This window comes from Zonotrichia albicollis, unplaced genomic scaffold (assembly GCF_047830755.1).
Source record: "Zonotrichia albicollis isolate bZonAlb1 unplaced genomic scaffold, bZonAlb1.hap1 Scaffold_73_unloc_1, whole genome shotgun sequence".
NCBI classification, from domain to species: domain Eukaryota; kingdom Metazoa; phylum Chordata; class Aves; order Passeriformes; family Passerellidae; genus Zonotrichia; species Zonotrichia albicollis.
The window spans coordinates 141,200-158,991 of NW_027428459.1; the positions used below are offsets into that span (position 1 = coordinate 141,200).

The following is a 17,792-nucleotide window of genomic DNA, read 5'->3' on the forward strand; positions in this document are numbered from 1 at the left end:
TGTCTCCCCGAGGGCCATTTGCGGCTCGGCTTTGGGGCCCTGCCAGCTGCAAACATCCCCCCGAAACAAACCCCAAACCCAGGCACCCCCCGGGATATTTGGGCCGTGCTCCCCCTCCCCAGGAACCAGCAGGATGTGGGGCGATGCTTCTGGGGCTGTGGCACTTTGAGGGAGCGCCTGGGGCACGAGATGCTCCCTCTCCTCTTCTGCTGTGGCAGCTGCTCGGACTCTTCCTCCCTCCATCCTCTTCCTCCCCCGATCCCGGTGGCTGAACCGTGAGGGGAAAGGGGGCAGGGAAAGGGCGGGAACCGTGAGGGGAAAGGGGGCAGGGAAAGGGCGGAACCGTGAGGGGAAAGGGGGCAGGGAAAGGGCGGGAAACGTGAGGGGAAAGGGGCGGGCTCAGGCCAAGGGCGGCAACTCTGAGGGGACACTCTGGGGGGCGGCACTGTGCAAACAGATCTGCAACGGACTGCACATGAACGGGAGAGAACTCAGTAAGTCTGAGAGTTTTATTTAGTATCAAATACATCCCACACACCCAGCCCAAGATAATCCCCATCCCACCACCCTAATTGAGATCACGCTTCTCCCAGTCTCCTTCCAGCCCAATCTTACTCAGGTGGCTGAGAATCGAGTGAGTTTTTTATGACATTGACATTTTTGAGTTGCAATTGAGCAGTTTTGTGGTAATATCGAGCAGTTTTCAGTGGGATTTGAGTGGTTTTGAGGTGACAGATCCATCCCTCGTAGATTCTGCAGTGCAAAGAGATGGAGAAAGAAGAAATATTAAAGCCAAACTAAAATTTGAAGCCTCCATGTCTGTTCCCAACCTGAGTCACAGAGAATGTGAGTGACCAGGGCTGTGCCCACAGTGCCTCCTCCAGTGGGGGATGGAGCTGGAGCAGCGCACGAAGCTCTGCCCGCACTCGGGGCACTCACAGGGCTTCCCTTAGTGGTGGCTCCGTTGGTGTCGGGTCAAGTGAGAGCTGCTGGAGAAGCTCTTCCCACACTGGGGACACTCGTAGGGCCTCTCCCCAGTGTGGAGGCGCCGGTGGATGACGAGGGTGGAGTTGTGCTTGAATCCCTTCCCACAGTCGGGGCAGCGGAAGGGCCTCTCCTTTGTATGAATCCGATAGTGCAGGAGGAGATCAGAGCTGGTCCGACACCTCTTCCTGCATTTATCACACTCGTAGGGCCTCTCCCCGGTGTGGATACGCTGGTGGGCGATGAGGTGGGACTTCTGCCTGAATCCCTTCCCACAGTCAGGGCATTGGAAGGGCCTCTCCTCTCTGTGAATCCAATAGTGCTTGAGGAGATGGGTGCTGGTCCGAAACCTCTTCCTGCATTTGTCACACTCGAAGGGCCTCTCCCCTGTGTGGCTCTTCTGGTGCTTGTTCCGGTAGGAGCTGTGGCTGAAGCGCATCCCACACTCGGAACACTCGAAAGGCTTTTCCCCAGTGTGGATCCTCTGGTGCAGCATCAGGTGAGAGCTCTTAATGAAGCTCTTCCCACATTCCCCACACTTGTAGGGCCGTTCCCCAGTGTGGGTCCTCTGGTGCCTGATGAGCTCCGACCTCCATCGGCAGCTCTGCCCACACTCCCCACACTCGTTAGACTTCACCCGAATGTGGGACCTCTGGTGCTGGATCAGGTTGCATTTCCTACTGAAGCTCTTCCCACACTCCCCACACTCAAGGGACCCATCTCCACTATGTGTCCTCTGGTGCGTGATCAGATTGTTGCGCTGGTTGAAGCTCTTCCCACAGTCCCCACACTCAAAGGGCTTCTCCCCGGTGTGGATCCTCTGGTGCTTGATCAGGATGGAGTTCTTCCTGAAGCTCTTCCCACACTCCTCACACTCAAAGGGCCGCTCCCCAGTGTGAATCCTCTGGTGCTCGATCAGTTGGCAGTTCCACCTGAAGCTCTTCCCACACTCCCCGCACGTGTGGGGCTTCTCCCCATCACGGAGCTGCTCACGGAGCACCAGCTCCGACCTCTGCCTCCGTCTCCGGCCGCCTTCCCGGCCCAGGCCGGCTCTTTCCCCCTCACATCCCCGCCGGCTGCGTTTGCAGCCCCTCCTCGAGCGGCATCTCCGCGCCTTTTCCTCCCCGTTGCCTTCCTGCGCCGTGGAGCCGCTCAAAACGGCCTCTTCCACCAGCTCCTGCCGCGGGCATTTGTCCTCCCTGCTCTCCATGCTCCGCTCCCGCTCTGGGGGAGGAAGGACAAGGACACCATGGGATTTGCCTCCGTGCCACAGCCGAGGGCAACGAGATCCCCCCAGGCCGTCCCCGGCAGGACGGCACCGCCACCCCCCGATGTCCCCCCGAGGGGCCTTTTCCGCTCAGCCTTGGACTTCTTCATTCTCCAAACATCCCCCCAAAAACCCAACCCAGGCACCCCCCGGGATATCAGGGCCGGGCTCCCGTCCCTGCTCACCGGCGCGATGCGGGGGGCGATGATCCCACAGGTGGGGGCTGCGAATTCAGCCTGGGCGACCGCGTGGATCCGTCCGCTCAGCCTCGATCCGCCTTTGTCCCTCCTCTTCCTCTTCCTCCCGCTCCTCCTTTTCCATCCCCCCTCCCGCTCCTCAGCGTTATCTCCGCCTCCTTCTCCTCTTCCATCCCTCCCCTTCCATCACTTCTCCTCCTCCTGCTCCCTAACCCCACCTTCTTCTCCTCCTTCCATCGCTGCTCTCTCTCCGCCTTCATCCCTCCCCTTCTATCTTCCTTAGTCCTGCTCCTCTCCCCCAACCGGCTGGAACCGTGAGGGGAAAGTGGGCAGGGAAATGGCGGAACCGTGAGGGGAAAAGGGGGCAGGGAAAGGGCGGAACCGTGAGGGTAAAAGGGGGCAGGGAAATGGCGGAACCGTGAGGGTAAAAGGGGGCAGGGAAAGGGCGGGAACCGTGAGGGGAAAGGGGGCTGGGAAATGGCGGAACCGTGAGGGGAAAAGGGGACAGGGAAAGGGCGGGCAACGTCAGGGGAAAGGGGCGGGCTCAGGCCAAGGGCGGCAACTCTGAGGGGACAATCTGGGAGGCTGCACTGTGCAAACAGAACTGTAAGTGACTGAACATGAACGGGAGAGAAATCAGTAACTCTGAGAGTTTTATTTCGTATCAAATACATCCCACACACCCAGCCCAAGATAATCCCCATCCAACCACCCTAACTGAGGTCACGCTTCTCCCAGTCTCCTTCCAGCCCAGTCTTACTCAGGTGGCTGAGAATCGAGTGAGTTTTTTAAGACATTGACATTTTTGAGTTGCGATTGAGCAGTTTTGTTGTAAGATCGAGATGTATTATGTGGGATTTGAGTGGTTTTGAGGTGACAGATCCATCCCTCGTAGATTCTGGAGTGCAAAGAGATGGAGAAAGAAGAAATATTAAGGCCAAACTAAAATTTGAAGCCTCCATGTCTGTTCCCAGCATGGATCACAGGGAATGTGAGTGACCAGGGCTGTGCCCACAGTGCCTCCTCCAGTGGGGGATGGAGCTGGAGCAGCGCACGAAGCTCTGCCCGAACTCGGGGCACTCACAGGGCTTCCCTTAGTGGTGGCTCCGTTGGTGTGTGTTCAAGTGAGAGCTCTGTGAGAAGCTCTTCCCACACTGGGGACACTCGTAGGGCCTCTCCCCAGTGTGGATGCGCCGGTGCCTCATGAGGCTGCAGTTCTCCCTGAATCCCTTCCCACACTCAGGGCACTGGAAGGGTCTCTCCTCTGTGTGAGTCTGAAAGTGGCGGAAGAGATGGGCGCGGGTCTGAAACCTCTTCCTGCATTTGTCACACTCGAAGGGCCTCTCTCCTGTGTGGCTCCTCTGGTGCTTGTTCCGGTCGGAGCTCTGGCTGAAGCGCATTCCACACACGGAACACTCGAAAGGCCTTTCCCCAGTGTGGATCCTCTTGTGCACGATCAGGTTGGAGCTCACTGTGAAGCTCTTCCCACACTCCCCACACACGTAGGGCCTCTCCCCAGTGTGGGTCCTCTGGTGCTCGATCAGTTCGCAGTTCCACCTGAAGCTCTTCCCACACTCCCCGCACGTGTGGGGCTTCTCCCCAGTGTGGATCCTCTGGTGCTTGATCAAGTGGGAATTCCTACTGAAGCTCTTCCCACACTCCCCGCACGTGTGGGGCTTCTCCCCATCACGGAGCTGCTCACGGAGCACCAGCTCCGAGCTCTGCCTCCGTCTCCGGCCGCCTTCCCGGCCCAGGCCGGCTCTTTCCCCGTCACATCCCCGCCGGCTGCGTTTGCAGCCCCTCCTCGAGCGGCATCTCCGCCCTTTTTCCTCCCCGTTGCCTTCCTGCGCCGTGGAGCCGCTCAAAACGGCCTCTTCCACCAGCTCCTGCCGCGGGCATTTGTCCTCCCTGCTCTCCATGCTCCGCTCCCGCTCTGGGGGAGGAAGGACAAGGACACCATGGGATTTGCCTCCGTGCCACAGCCGAGGGCAACGAGATCCCCCCAGGCCGTCCGCGGCAGGACGGCACCGCCACCCCCGATGTCCCCCCGAGGGGCCTTTTCCGCTCAGCCTTGGACTTCTTCATTCTCCAAACATCCCCCCAAAAACCCAACCCAGGCACCCCCCGGGATATCAGGGCCGGTCTCCCGTCCCTGCTCACCGGCGCGATGCGGGGGGCGATGATCCCACAGGTGGGGGCTGCGAATTCAGCCTGGGCGACCGCGTGGATCCGTCCGCTCAGCCTCGATCCGCCTTTGTCCCTCCTCTTCCTCTTCCTCCCGCTCCTCCTCTTCCATCCCCCCGCCCTCTCCTCAGCGTTATCTCCGCCTCCTTCTCCTCTTCCATCCCGCCCCTTCCATCCCTTCTCCTCCTCCTGCTCCCTAACCCCACCTTCTTCTCCTCCTTCCATCGCTGCGCTCTCTCCGCCTTCATCCCTCCTCTTCCATCTCCCCCAGCCCTGCTCCTCTCCCCGAACCGGCTGGAACCGTGAGGGGAAAGGGGGCAGGGAAAGGGCGGAACCGTGAGGGGAAAGGTGGCAGGGAAAGGGCGGGAACCGTGAGGGGAAAGGGGCGGGCTCATGCCAAGGGCGGCAACTCTGAGGGGACACTCTGGGAGGCGGCACTCTGCAAACAGAACTGCAACGTCTGAACATGAACGGGAGAGAAATCAGTAAGTCTGAAAGTTTTATTTCGTATCAAATACATCCCACACACCCAGCCCAAGATAATCCCCATCCCACCACCCTAACTGAGGTCACGCTTCTCCCAGTCTCCTTCCAGCCCAGTCTTACTCAGATGGCTGAGAATCGAGTGAGTTTTTTAAGACATTGACATTTTTGAGTTGCGATTGAGCAGTTTTGTTGTAAGATCGAGATGTATTATGTGGGATTTGAGTGGTTTTGAGGTGACAGATCCATCCCTCGGAGATTCTGGAGTGCAAAGAGATGGAGAAAGAAGAAATAATAAGGCCAAACTAAAATTTGAAGCCTCCATGTCTGTTCCCAACCTGAATCACAGAGAATGTGAGTGACCAGGGCTGTGCCCACAGTGCCTCCTCCAGTGGGGGATGGAGCTGGAGCAGCGCACGAAGTTCTGCCCGCACTCGGGGCACTCATAGGGCTTCCCTTAGTGGTGCCTCCGTTGGCGTGTGTTCAAGTTAGATCTCTGTGAGAAGCTCTTCCCACACTGGGGACACTCGTAGGGCCTCTGCCCACTGTGGATGCGCCGGTGGGCGATGAGGTTGGACTTCTGCCTGAATCCCTTCCCACAGTCAGGGCACTGGAAGGGTCTCTCCTCTGTGTGAGTCTGAAAGTGGCAGAAGAGATGGGCGCGGGTCTGAAACCTCTTCCTGCATTTGTCACACTCGAAGGGCCTCTCCCCTGTGTGGCTCCTCTGGTGCTTGTTCCGGGCGGAGCTCTGGCTGAAGCGCATCCCACACACAGAACACTCGAAAGGCCTTTCCCCAGTGTGGATCCTCTGGTGCTCGATCAAATGGGAGTTCCACCTGAAGCTCTTCCCACACTGCCCACAATCAAAGGGCCTCTCCCCACTGTGGATCCTCAGGTGCTTGATCAAATGGGAGTTCCACCTGAAGCTCTTCCCACACTCCCCGCACGTGTGGGGCTTCTCCCCATCACGGAGCTGCTCACGGAGCACCAGCTCCGAGCTCTGCCTCCGTCTCCGGCCGCCTTCCCGGCCCAGGCCGGCTCTTTCCCCCTCACATCCCCGCCGGCTGCGTTTGCAGCCCCTCCTCGTGCGGCATCTCCGCGCCTTTTCCTCCCCGTTGCCTTCCTGCGCCGTGGAGCCGCTCAAAACGGCCTCTTCCACCAGCTCCTGCCGCGGGCATTTGTCCTCCCTGCTCTCCATGCTCCGCTCCTGCTCTGGGGGAGGAAGGACAAGGACACGATGGGATTTGCCTCCGTGCCACAGCCGAGGGCAACGAGATCCCCCCAGGCCGTCCCCGGCAGGACGGCACCGCCACCCCCCGATGTCCCCCCGAGGGGCCTTTTCCGCTCAGCCTTGGACTTCTTCATTCTCCAAACATCCCCCCAAAAACCCAACCCAGGGACCCCCCGGGATATCAGGGCCGGGCTCCCGTCCCTGCTCACCGGCGCGGTGCGGGGGCGATGATCCCACAGGCGGGGGCTGCGAATTCAGGCTGGTCGACCGCGTGGATCCGTCCGCTCTGCCTCGATCCGCCTTTGTCCCTCCTCTTCCTCTTCCTCCCGCTCCTCCTCTTCATCCCAACCCCCCTGCTCCTCCCCTCGACCCCGCCTCTTCCTCATCGTTCATCCCTGCCCTTCCCTCCCTCCTCCTCCTCCCCCAGCAGCAGCCGCGCTCACCGTGCCCCGTTCCCGCAGCCCTCGCAGCCGCGGCAGGAGCGCGGATGGAGCCGGGACAGGTCGGGATGGGCAGCGCGGGGCTCTCGGCTGCTCCAGCCGCTGCGGGAGGGGTGAACCCGGCCCGGGCCAAAGGAGAGGCGAACTGGGCAAACTGGGGGCTGCACATCCAAACTGGGCCTTGCTGGGGACCCTGCCTGGCCACTGCCAGCCCTTGGGGCTCCTCTCGGCACATCCGCCGGGGGGGAACGCACACAGGGCTGGGGGATCCCGGCAGTGGCAGCGCTGCCAGGGACGGGGCTGCGCTGGGGTCGTACTGGGAGTGACTGGGGCTGTACTGGTTCTGTACTGACATCATACTGGGAGTGACTGGGGCTGTACTGGTTCTGTACTGACATCATACTGGGAGTTACTGGGACTGCACTGGCTTTGCACTGACACCACACTGGCATGGCACCGGGATTTCAGTGAGTTTGTACTGACATCATTCTGAGATCACTCTGCCTTCCCAGGGCAGATTGTGATCGCACTCATGGGGACTGGGATCATACTGGGGTCGTACTGGGAGTGACTGGGACTGTACTGGCTTTGTACTGACACCACACTGGGATGACACTGGGATTGTAGTGAGTTTGTACAGACATCATTTCAGATCACACTGCGTTCCCAGGGCAGATTGTGATCGCACTCATGGGGGCTGGGATCATACTGGGATCATACTGGGGGTGGCTACAATCATACTGGGATTAGAGTGGCGGTGATTGGACCCTCAATGGGGGCTTCTGGGAGCTACCAGGCCCATGCTGGGAGCCAACAGGGGACTGAATTAGAGGACCTGGGAGCAACTGGGGTAAAAGTGGGGGCAAGTGAACCACGCTGAGGTGACTGGGAGTGACTGGCAATGACTGCCAGAATGTTCAGGGCAACTGGGATATACTGGGAGGGTCGGAGACCATGCAGGTGGTGATTGGCACCAAACTGGGACTGACTGGGAAGGTGTTGGGGGAACTGGGAACACGCTGGGGGCGAGTGGGAGTGACCGGGCCATTGCTGGGAGAGACTGGGATCACACTGGGAGTGCCTGGGACTATGCCAGGGACAACTGGGAGAACGGAGAACACACTGGATGAAAGTGGGAGGAACTGGGAGCAACTGGGACCATGCTGGGAGACAATTGCATCATCATGGGGAATCACTGGGAGGGAGTGACCTCGTCTGGGAGTGACTGGGATCAGGCAGGGAGGCAGGGGAAGTGACCAGGATGATACTGGGAGTGCACAGGCCCATACTGGGAATGACCAGGCTATTACTGGGATTGCCCAGGAAACTGGAAGCGCACGGGGGAGCAACTGGGTTCATACTGGCAGCAGCCACTGCAGACCCCGGATGTCTCCCCGAGGGCCATTTGCGGCTCGGCTTTGGGGCCCTGCCAGCTGCAAACATCCCCCCAAAACAAACCCCAAACCCAGGCACCCCCCGGGATATTTGGGCCGCGCTCCCCCTCCCCAGGAACCTGCGGGATGTGGGGCGATGCTTCTGGGGCTGGGGCACTTTGAGGGAGCGCCTGGGGCACGAGATGCTCCCTCTCCTCTTCTGCTGTGGCGGCTGCTCCGACTCTTCCTCATTCCGTCCTCTTCCTCCCCCGATCCCGGTGGCCGAATTGCGGAAACCGTGAGGGGAAAGGGGGCAGGGAAAGGGCGGAACCGTGAGGGGAAATGGGGCAGGGAAAGGGCGGGAACCGTGAGGGGAAAGGGGCGGGCTCAGGCCAAGGGCGGCAACTCTGAGGGGACACTCTGGGAGGCGGCGCTGTGCAAACAGAACTGCAACAGAGTGAACATGAACGGGAGAGAAATCAGTAACTCTGAGAGTTTTATTTGCTATCAAATACATCCCACACACCCAGCTCCACACAATCCCCATCCCACCACCCTAATTGAGATCCCACTACTGTAAATCACCTCCCAACCCCATGTCAGCCTGGCGGCTGTAGAATCGAGGAAAATTTATATGGCATGAAGTTTTTCTCAGGAGGGATTGAGCATTCATGCGCAAGAGTGAGCTGTTTTCACTGGGATTTGAGTAGTTTTGCAGTGAAAGATTCATCTCTCTTGGCTTTTGAAGTGCAAAGAGATCGAGAAGAGAAAAAAATTCAGGTGAAATTAAAAGGAGAAGCAGCCAGGTGTGTTCCCAGCATGGATCACAGGGAATGTGAGTGACCAGGGCTGTGCCCACAGTGCCTCCTCCAGTGGGGGATGGAGCTGGAGCAGCGCACGAAGCTCTGCCCGCACTCGGGGCACTCACACGGCTTCCCTTAGTGGTGCCTCCGTTGGTGTTTGGTCAAGTTAGAGCTGTGTGAGAAGCTCTTCCCACACTGGGGACACTCGTAGGGCCTCTCCCCAGTCTGGATGCGCCGGTGGGTGACGAGGTTGCAGTTCATCTTGAATCCCTTCCCACACTCAGGGCATTGGAAGGGCCTCTCCTCTGTGTGATTCCAATAGTGCCTGAGGAGATGGGTGCTGGTCCGAAACCTCTTCCTGCATTTATCGCACTCGTAGGGCCTCTCCCCTGTGTGGATGCGCCGGTGGGCGATGAGGTTGGAGTTGTCCCTGAATCCCTTCCCACAGTCGCGGCATTGGAAGGGCCTCTCCTCTGAGTGAGTCTGAAAGTGGCAGAAGAGATGGGTGCTGGTCTGAAACCTCTTCCCACACTGGGGACACTCGTAGGGCCTCACCCCTGTGTGGATGCGCCGGTGCCTGACGAGGTTGCCGTTGTTCTTGAATCCCTCCCCGCAGTCGGGGCACTGGAAGGGCCTCTCCTCTGTGTGAATCAAATAGTGCCCGCGGAGATTGGAGCTAGTATTAAAGCCCTTCCCACACTGGGGACACTGGTAGGGCCTCTCCCCAGTGTGGATGTGCCGGTGGGTGACGAGGTTGCAGTTGCGCTTGAATCCCTTCCCACACTCAGGGCACTGGAAGGGCCTCTCCTCTTTGTGAATCCAATAGTGCCGGACGAGATAGGTGCTGGTCAAAAACCTCTTCCTGCATTTATCACACTCGAAGGGCCTCTCCCCGGTGTGGGTCCTCTGGTGCTTGATCAGGCTGGAGCGCTGAGTGAAGCTCTTCCCACACTGCCCACACTCAAAGGGCCTCTCCCCAGTGTGAATCCTCTGGTGCTCGATCAGTCCGGAGTTCCTGCTGAAGCTCTTCCCACACTCCTCGCACGTGTGGGGCTTCTCCCCATCACGGAGCTGCTCACGGAGCACCAGCTCCGAGCTCTGCCTCCGTCTCCGGCCGCCTTCCCGGCCCAGGCCGGCTCTTTCCCCCTCACATCCCCGCCGGCTGCGTTTGCAGCCCCTCCTCGAGCGGCATCTCCGCGCCTTTTCCTCCCCGTTGCCTTCCTGCGCCGTGGAGCCGCTCAAAACGGCCTCTTCCACCAGCTCCTGCCGCGGGCATTTGTCCTCCCTGCTCTCCATGCTCCGCTCCTGCTCTGGGGGAGGAAGGACAAGGACACGATGGGATTTGCCTCCGTGCCACAGCCGAGGGCAACGAGATCCCCCCAGGCCGTCCCCGGCAGGACGGCACCGCCACCCCCCGATGTCCCCCCGAGGGGCCTTTTCCGCTCAGCCTTAGACTTCTTCATTCTCCAAACATCCCCCCAAAAACCCAACCCAGGGACCCCCCGGGATACCAGGGCCGGGCTCCCGTCCCTGCTCACCGGCGCGATGCGGGAGGAGATGATCCCACAGGTGGAAGCAGCGAATTCAGGCCGGGCTCCAGATCGTGGATCCGTCCGTTCAGCCTCGATCCGCCTTCGTCCCTCCTCTTCCTCTTCGTCCCGCTCCTACTCTTCCATTCCCCTCCAGCTCCTCAGCGTTATCTCCGCCTCCTTCTCCTCTTCCATCCCACCCCTTCCATCCCTTCTCCTCTTTCTCCTCCCCAACCCCGCCTTCTTCCCCTCCTTCCATCGCTGCTCTCTCTCCGCCTTCATCCCTCCCCTTCTTTCTTCCTTAGTCCTGCTCCTCTCCCCAACCGGCTGGAACCGTGAGGGGAAAGGGGGCAGGGAAAGGGCGGAACCATGAGGGTAAAAGGGGGCGGTGAAAGGGCGGGAACCGTGAGGGGAAAGGGGGCTGGGAAATGGCGGAACCGTGAGGGGAAAGGGGCGGGCTCAGGCCAAGGGCGGCAACTCTGCAAACAGAACTGCAACCGACTGAACATGAACGGGAGAGAAATCAGTAACTCTGAGAGTTTTATTTCGTATCAAATACATCCCACACACCCAGCCCAAGATAATCCCCATCCAACCACCCTAACTGAGGTCACGCTTCTCCCAGTCTCCTTCCAGCCCAGTCTTACTCAGGTGGCTGAGAATCGAGTGAGTTTTTTAAGACATTGACATTTTTGAGTTGCGATTGAGCAGTTTTGTTGTAAGATCGAGATGTATTATGTGGGATTTGAGTGGTTTTGAGGTGACAGATCCATCCCTCGTAGATTCTGGAGTGCAAAGAGATGGAGAAAGAAGAAATATTAAGGCCAAACTAAAATTTGAAGCCTCCATGTCTGTTCCCAGCATGGATCACAGAGAATGTGAGTGACCAGGGCTGTGCCCACAGTGCCTCCTCCAGTGGGGGATGGAGCTGGAGCAGCGCACGAAGCTCTGCCCGCACTCGGGGCACTCACAGGGCTTCCCTTAGTGGTGGCTCCGTTGGTGTGTGTTCAAGTGAGAGCTCTGTGAGAAGCTCTTCCCACACTGGGGACACTCGTAGGGCCTCTCCCCAGTGTGGATGCGCCGGTGCCTGACGAGGGTGGAGTTCTCCCTGAATCCCTTCCCACACTCAGGGCACTGGAAGGGTCTCTCCTCTGTGTGAGTCTGAAAGTGGCAGAAGAGATGGGCGCGGGTCTGAAACCTCTTCCTGCATTTGTCACACTCGAAGGGCCTCTCTCCTGTGTGGCTCCTCTGGTGCTTGTTCCGGTGGGAGCTGTGGCTGAAGCGCATCCCACACACGGAACACTCGAAAGGCCTTTCCCCAGTGTGGATCCTCTGGTGCACGATCAGGTTGGAGCTCACTGTGAAGCTCTTCCCGCACTCCCCACACTCAAAGGACCTCTCCCCAGTGTGAATCCTCTGGTGCGGGATCAAATGGGACTTCCACCTGAAGCTCTTCCCACACTCCCCACACTCAAAGGGCCTCTCTCCAGTGTGGATCCTCTGGTGCTCGATCAGATGGGAGCTCCTCCTGAAGCTCTTCCCACACTGCCCACACTCAAAAGGCCTGTCCCCAGTGTGGGTCCTCTGGTGCGTGACCAGATTGTTGACCTGGCTGAAGCTCTTCCCACACTCCCCACACTCAAAGGGCCTCTCCCCAGTGTGAATCCTCTGGTGCTTGATCACTTGGCACTTCCACCTGAAGCTCTTCCCACACTCCCCGCACGTGTGGGGCTTCTCCCCATCACGGAGCTGCTCACGGAGCACCAGCTCCGAGCTCTGCCTCCGTCTCCGGCCGCCTTCCCGGCCCAGGCCGGCTCTTTCCCCCTCACATCCCCGCCGGCTGCGTTTGCAGCCCCTCCTCGAGCGGCATCTCCGCGCCTTTTCCTCCCCGTTGCCTTCCTGCGCCGTGGAGCCGCTCAAAACGGCCTCTTCCACCAGCTCCTGCCGCGGGCATTTGTCCTCCCTGCTCTCCATGCTCCGCTCCCGCTCTGGGGGAGGAAGGACAAGGACACCATGGGATTTGCCTCCGTGCCACAGCCGAGGGCAACGAGATCCCCCCAGGCCGTCCCCGGCAGGACGGCACCGCCACCCCCCGATGTTCCCCCGAGGGGCCTTTTCCGCTCAGCCTTGGACTTCTTCATTCTCCAAACATCCCCCCAAAAACCCAACCCAGGCACCCCCCGGGATATCAGGGCCGGGCTCCCGTCCCTGCTCACCGGCGCGATGCGGGGGGAGATGATCCCACAGGTGGGGGCTGCGAATTCAGCCTGGTCGACCGCGTGGATCCGTCCGCTCAGCCTCGATCCGCCTTTGTCCCTCCTCTTCCTCTTCCTTCCGCTCCTCCTCTTCCATCCCCCCTCCCGCTCCTCGGCGTTATCTCCGCCTCCTTCTCCTCTTCGATCCCTCCCCTTCCATCCCTTCTCCTCCTCCTGCTCCCTAACCCCGCCTTCTCCTCCTCCTTCCATCGCTGCTCTCACTCCGCCTTCATCCCTCCTCTTCCATCTCCCCCAGCCCTGCTCCTCTCCCCGAACCGGCTGGAACCGTGAGGGGAAAGGGGGCAGGGAAAGGGCGGGAACCGTGAGGGGAAAGGGGCGGGCTCAGGCCAAGGGCGGCAACTCTGAGGGGACACTCTGGGAGGCGGCACTCTGCAAACAGAACTGCAACCGACTGAACATGAACGGGAGAGAAATCTGTAAGTCTGAAAGTTTTATTTCGTATCAAATACATCCCACACACCCAGCCCAAGATAATCCCCATCCAACCACCCTAACTGAGGTCACGCTTCTCCCAGTCTCCTTCCAGCCCAGTCTTACTCAGGTGGCTGAGAATCGAGTGAGTTTTTTAAGACATTGACATTTTTGAGTTGCGATTGAGCAGGTTTGTGGTAAGATCGAGATGTATTATGTGGGAATTGAGTGGTTTTGAGGTGACAGATCCATCCCTCGTAGATTCTGGAGTGCAAAGAGATGGAGAAAGAAGAAATATTAAGGCCAAACTAAAATTTGAAGCCTCCATGTCGGTTCCCAACAAGAATCACAGGGAATGTGAGTGACCAGGGCTGTGCCCACAGTGCCTCCTCCAGTGGGGGATGGAGCTGGAGCAGCGCACGAAGCTCTGCCCGCACTCGGGGCACTCACAGGGTTTCCCTTAGTGGTGTCTACGTTGGTGTTGGGTCAAGTGAGAGCTGTCTGAGAAGCTCTTCCCACACTGGGGACACTCGTAGGGCCTCTCCCCAGTGTGGATGCGCCGGTGCCTGACGAGGTTGCAGTTCATCTTGAATCCCTTCCCACACTCAGGGCATTGGAAAGGCCTCTCCTCTGTATGAATCCGATAGTGCCTGAGGAGATGGGTGCTGGTCCGAAACCTCTTCCTGCATTTATCGCACTCGTAGGGCCTCTCCCCAGTGTGGATGCGCTGGTGGGCGATGAGGTGGGAGTTGCGCCTGAATCCCTTCCCACAGTCAGGGCATTGGAAGGGCCTCTTCTCTGTGTGACTCTGATAGTGCTGGAGGAGATGGCCGCTGGTCCGAAACCTCTTCCTGCATTTATCACACTCGTAGGGCCTCTCCCCAGTGTGGATGCGCCGGTGGGTGACGAGGGTGGAGTTCTCCCTGAATCCCTTCCCACATTCAGGGCACTGGAAGGGCCTCTCCTCTGTGTGAGTCTGAAAGTGGCGGAAGAGATCGGCGCGGGTCTGAAACCTCTTCCTGCATTTGTCACACTCGAAGGGCCTCTTCCCTGTGTGGCTCCTCTGGTGCTTGTTCCGGGTGAAGCTGTAGCTGAAGCGCATCCCACACACGGAGCACTCGAAAGGCCTTTCCCCAGTGTGGATCCTCTGGTGCTGGATCAGGTTGGAGCTCAATGTGAAGCTCTTCCCACACTCCCCACACACGTAGGGCCTCTCCCCCGTGTGGGTCCTCTGGTGCCTGATCAGGTCCGACCTCCATCGAAAGCTCTGCCCACACTCCGTACACTCGTGGCGCTTCTCCCGAAGGTGGGACCTCTGGTGCTTGACCAGGTTGGAGTTCTGGGTAAAGCTCTTCCCACACTCCCCACACTCGTAGGGCACCTCCCCAGGATGGGTCCTCTGGTGCCTGACAAGATTGCAGCGCTGGCTGAAGCTCTTCCCACACTGCCCACACTCAAAGGGCCTCTCCCCAGTGTGAATCCTCTGGTGCGTGATCAGATGGGCGTGCTGGCTGAAGCTCTTCCCACACTGCCCACACTCAAAGGGCCTCTCCCCAGTGTGAATCCTCTGGTGCTCGATCAGTTGGTACTTCCACCTGAAGCTCTTCCCACACTCCCCGCACGTGTGGGGCTTCTCCCCATCACGGAGCTGCTCACGGAGCACCAGCTCCGAGCTCTGCCTCCGTCTCCGGCCGCCTTCCCGGCCCAGGCCGGCTCTTTCCCCCTCACATCCGCGCCGGCTGCGTTTGCAGCCCCTCCTCGTGCGGCATCTCCGCGCCTTTTCCTCCCCGTTGCCTTCCTGCGCCGTGGAGCCGCTCAAAACGGCCTCTTCCACCAGCTCCTGCCGCGGGCATTTGTCCTCCCTGCTCTCCATGCTCCGCTCTCGCTCTGGGGGAGGAAGGACAAGGACACGATGGGATTTGCCTCCGTGCCACAGCCGAGGGCAACGAGATCCCCCCAGGCCGTCCCCGGCAGGACGGCACCGCCACCCCCCGATGTCCCCCCGAGGGGCCTTTTCCGCTCAGCCTTGGACTTCTTCATTCTCCAAACATCCCCCCAAAAACCCAACCCAGGCACCCCCCGGGATATCAGGGCCGGGCTTCCGTCCCTGCTCACCGGCGCGATGCGGGGGGAGATGATCCCACAGGTGGGGGCTGCGAATTCAGGCCGGGCTCCAGACCGCGTGGATCTGTCCGCTCTGCCTCGATCCGCCTTTGTCCCTCCTCTTCCTCTTCCTCCCGCTCCTCCTCTTCCATCCCCCCGCCCTCTCCTCAGCGTTATCTCCGCCTCCTTCTCCTCTTCCATCCCGCCCCTTCCATCCCTTCTCCTCCTCCTGCTCCCTAACCCCACCTTCTTCTCCTCCTTCCATCGCTGCGCTCTCTCCGCCTTCATCCCTCCTCTTCCATCTCCCGCAGCCCTGCTCCTCTCCCCGAACCGGCTGGAACCGTGAGGGGAAAGGGGGCAGGGAAAGGGCGGGAACCGTGAGGGGAAAGGGGCGGGCTCAGGCCAAGGGCGGCAACTCTGAGGGGACTCTCTGGGAGGCGGCACTCTGCAAACAGAACTGCAACCGACTGAACATGAACGTGAAAGAAAGTTGTACGTCTCAGACTTTTATTTGCTGTCAAATACATCATTCTCTGCCAGCCCATAACAATCCACATCCGTGAGGTTGAGCAGCGCACGAAGCTCTGCCCGCACTCGGGGCACTCACAGGTCATCCCTTCGTGGTGCTTCCATTGGTGTCGAGTCAAGTTAGAGCTCTGTGAGAAGCTCTTCCCACACTGGGGACACTCGTAGGGCCTCTCCCCAGTCTGGATGCGCCGGTGGGTGACGAGGTTGCCGTTACGCTTGAATCCCTTCCAACACTCAGGGCATTGGAAGGGTCTCTCCTCTCTGTGACTCCAATAGTGCCTGAGGAGATGGGTGCTGGTCCGAAACCTCTTCCTGCATTTATCACACTCGAAGGGCCTCTCCCCAGTGTGGATCCTCTGGTGCTCGATCAGTTCGCAGTTCCAGCTGAAGCTCTTCCCACACTCCCCACACGTGTGTGGCTTCTCCCCTCACGGAGCTGCTCACGGAGCACCAGATCCAAGTCCCACTGTTCCCGGTTTTTGGGGTCCCAAATTCCCCCAAACTCCCCCAAATTTTGGGGTCCCAGTGTCCATTTTTGGGGTGCCCGTGCCCGTTTTTGGGGTCCCAAGTTTCCCCAATTTCTCGCAAATTTTGGGTTCCCTGTGTCCATTTCTGGGCTCCCTGTGTCCATTTTTGGCTCCGTCCATTCCCGAATTTGGGGTCCCAAATTCCCCCAAATTTCAGGATCCCAGTGCCCATTTTTGGGGTGTCCCGTGCCCGTTTTCGGGGTGTCCCGTACCCTGCTCCAGCGCCAGCCCCAGCGTGACCCGCCCGGTTCTGCGGTGGCTCCAAAGATCGCGATCTTCATCCCCGGTGCCGTGAACCGAACCGAACCGAACCGGACCGAACCGAACCGGATCAAACCGGGAACGGGATCAAGATCGGAATCCGGGATCGGGATTTGGGATCGGGAGCGAGACTCGAACCGGGACCGCGATCGGGACCGGAACCGAGACTGAAACCGGGATTCGGGATTGGGATCGGGATCGGCACCAGGAGCTCCGCGACGGCTCCGAGGAGTTTGGGGAGGGAACTGGGAGGGACTGAGAGGGACTGGGAGGGACTGGGAGGGACTGGGCGGGACTGGGAGGGACTGGGAGGGAATGGGCGCGACTGGGAGGGAACTGGGAGGGACTGGGAGGGACTGGGCGGGACTGGGAGGGACTGGGCGGGACTGGGAGGAACTGGGAGGGAACTGGGAGGAACTGGGAGGGACTGGGAGGGAACTGGGAGGGACTGGGAGGGAATGGGCGGGAACTGGGAGGGAACCGGGAGGGACTGGGAAGGAATGGGAGGGAACTGGGAGAGACTGAGAGGAACTGGGAGGGACTGGGAGGGACTGGGAGGGAACTGGGAGGGACTGGGAGGGAATGGGCGGGAATGGGAGGGAACTGGGAGGGACTGGGAGGGAATGGGAGGGAACTGGGAGGGACTGGGAGGGAATGGGAGGGAATGGGAGGGAACTGGGAGGGACTGGGAGGGAACTGGGAGGGACTGGGCGGGAACTGGGAGGGAACTGGGAGGGAACTGGGAGGGACTGGGCGGGGCGGGACGGCCTCGGCTCTCTCGGTTCCCGTGCAGCCGTCCCTGTCGGGATGGTCCCGGTCCATATTTGAGCCCAGTCCATATTTTATCCCAGTCCATTTGATTCCAGTCCATATTTTATCTCAGTCCATATCTGATCCCAGTCCATATATGATCCCAGTCTAAATAATCTCAGTCCAGTTTATCCCAGTCTGTAGGATCCCAGTCCATTTGATTCCAGTCCATATTTTATCTCAGTCCATATTTGATCCCAGTCCCTATTTGACCCCAGTCCATATTTTATCCCAGTCCAGTTTATCCCAGTCCATTTGATCACAGTCCATATTTGATCCCAGTCCATATTTTATCCCAGTTCCTATTTAATCCCAGTCCATATTTGGTCCACTCTGTAGGATCCCAGTCCCTATTTGACCCCAGTCCATATTTGATCCCAGTCCA

The 17,792-nt window shown here is 59.5% G+C and overlaps 2 protein-coding genes and 1 pseudogene across 2 annotated transcripts; all 3 read right to left on the reverse strand.

Annotated features, from left to right (window-relative positions):
* Positions 1 to 478: 478 nt before the first annotated feature.
* On the reverse strand, positions 479 to 4,737 carry LOC141727976 (uncharacterized; annotated as a pseudogene).
* A 52-nt stretch (positions 4,738 to 4,789) lies between these two features.
* LOC141728005 (uncharacterized) lies at positions 4,790 to 6,675 on the reverse strand. Its single transcript, XM_074534301.1, has one exon. It carries the CDS (start codon positions 6,311 to 6,313, stop codon positions 5,573 to 5,575), a length of 741 nt encoding a protein of 246 aa, XP_074390402.1. The 5' UTR covers positions 6,314 to 6,675; the 3' UTR covers positions 4,790 to 5,572.
* Positions 6,676 to 8,710: 2,035 nt separating this feature from the next.
* Positions 8,711 to 15,629, reverse strand: LOC141727977 (uncharacterized). The gene is given in 4 exon segments (XM_074534264.1): positions 8,711 to 10,396; positions 11,476 to 12,477; positions 13,606 to 15,065; positions 15,528 to 15,629. Coding segments are annotated over 4 exon segments (3,894 nt in total). The 5' UTR covers positions 15,547 to 15,629; the 3' UTR covers positions 8,711 to 8,983.
* Between the last annotated feature and the right edge of the window lie 2,163 nt (positions 15,630 to 17,792).

Bases quoted from the DNA above. Each gene is read 5' to 3' on its own strand.
- LOC141728005 (XM_074534301.1), bottom strand. From the start codon at position 6,313: ATGGAGAGCAGGGAGGACAAATGCCCGCGGCAGGAGCTGGTGGAAGAG.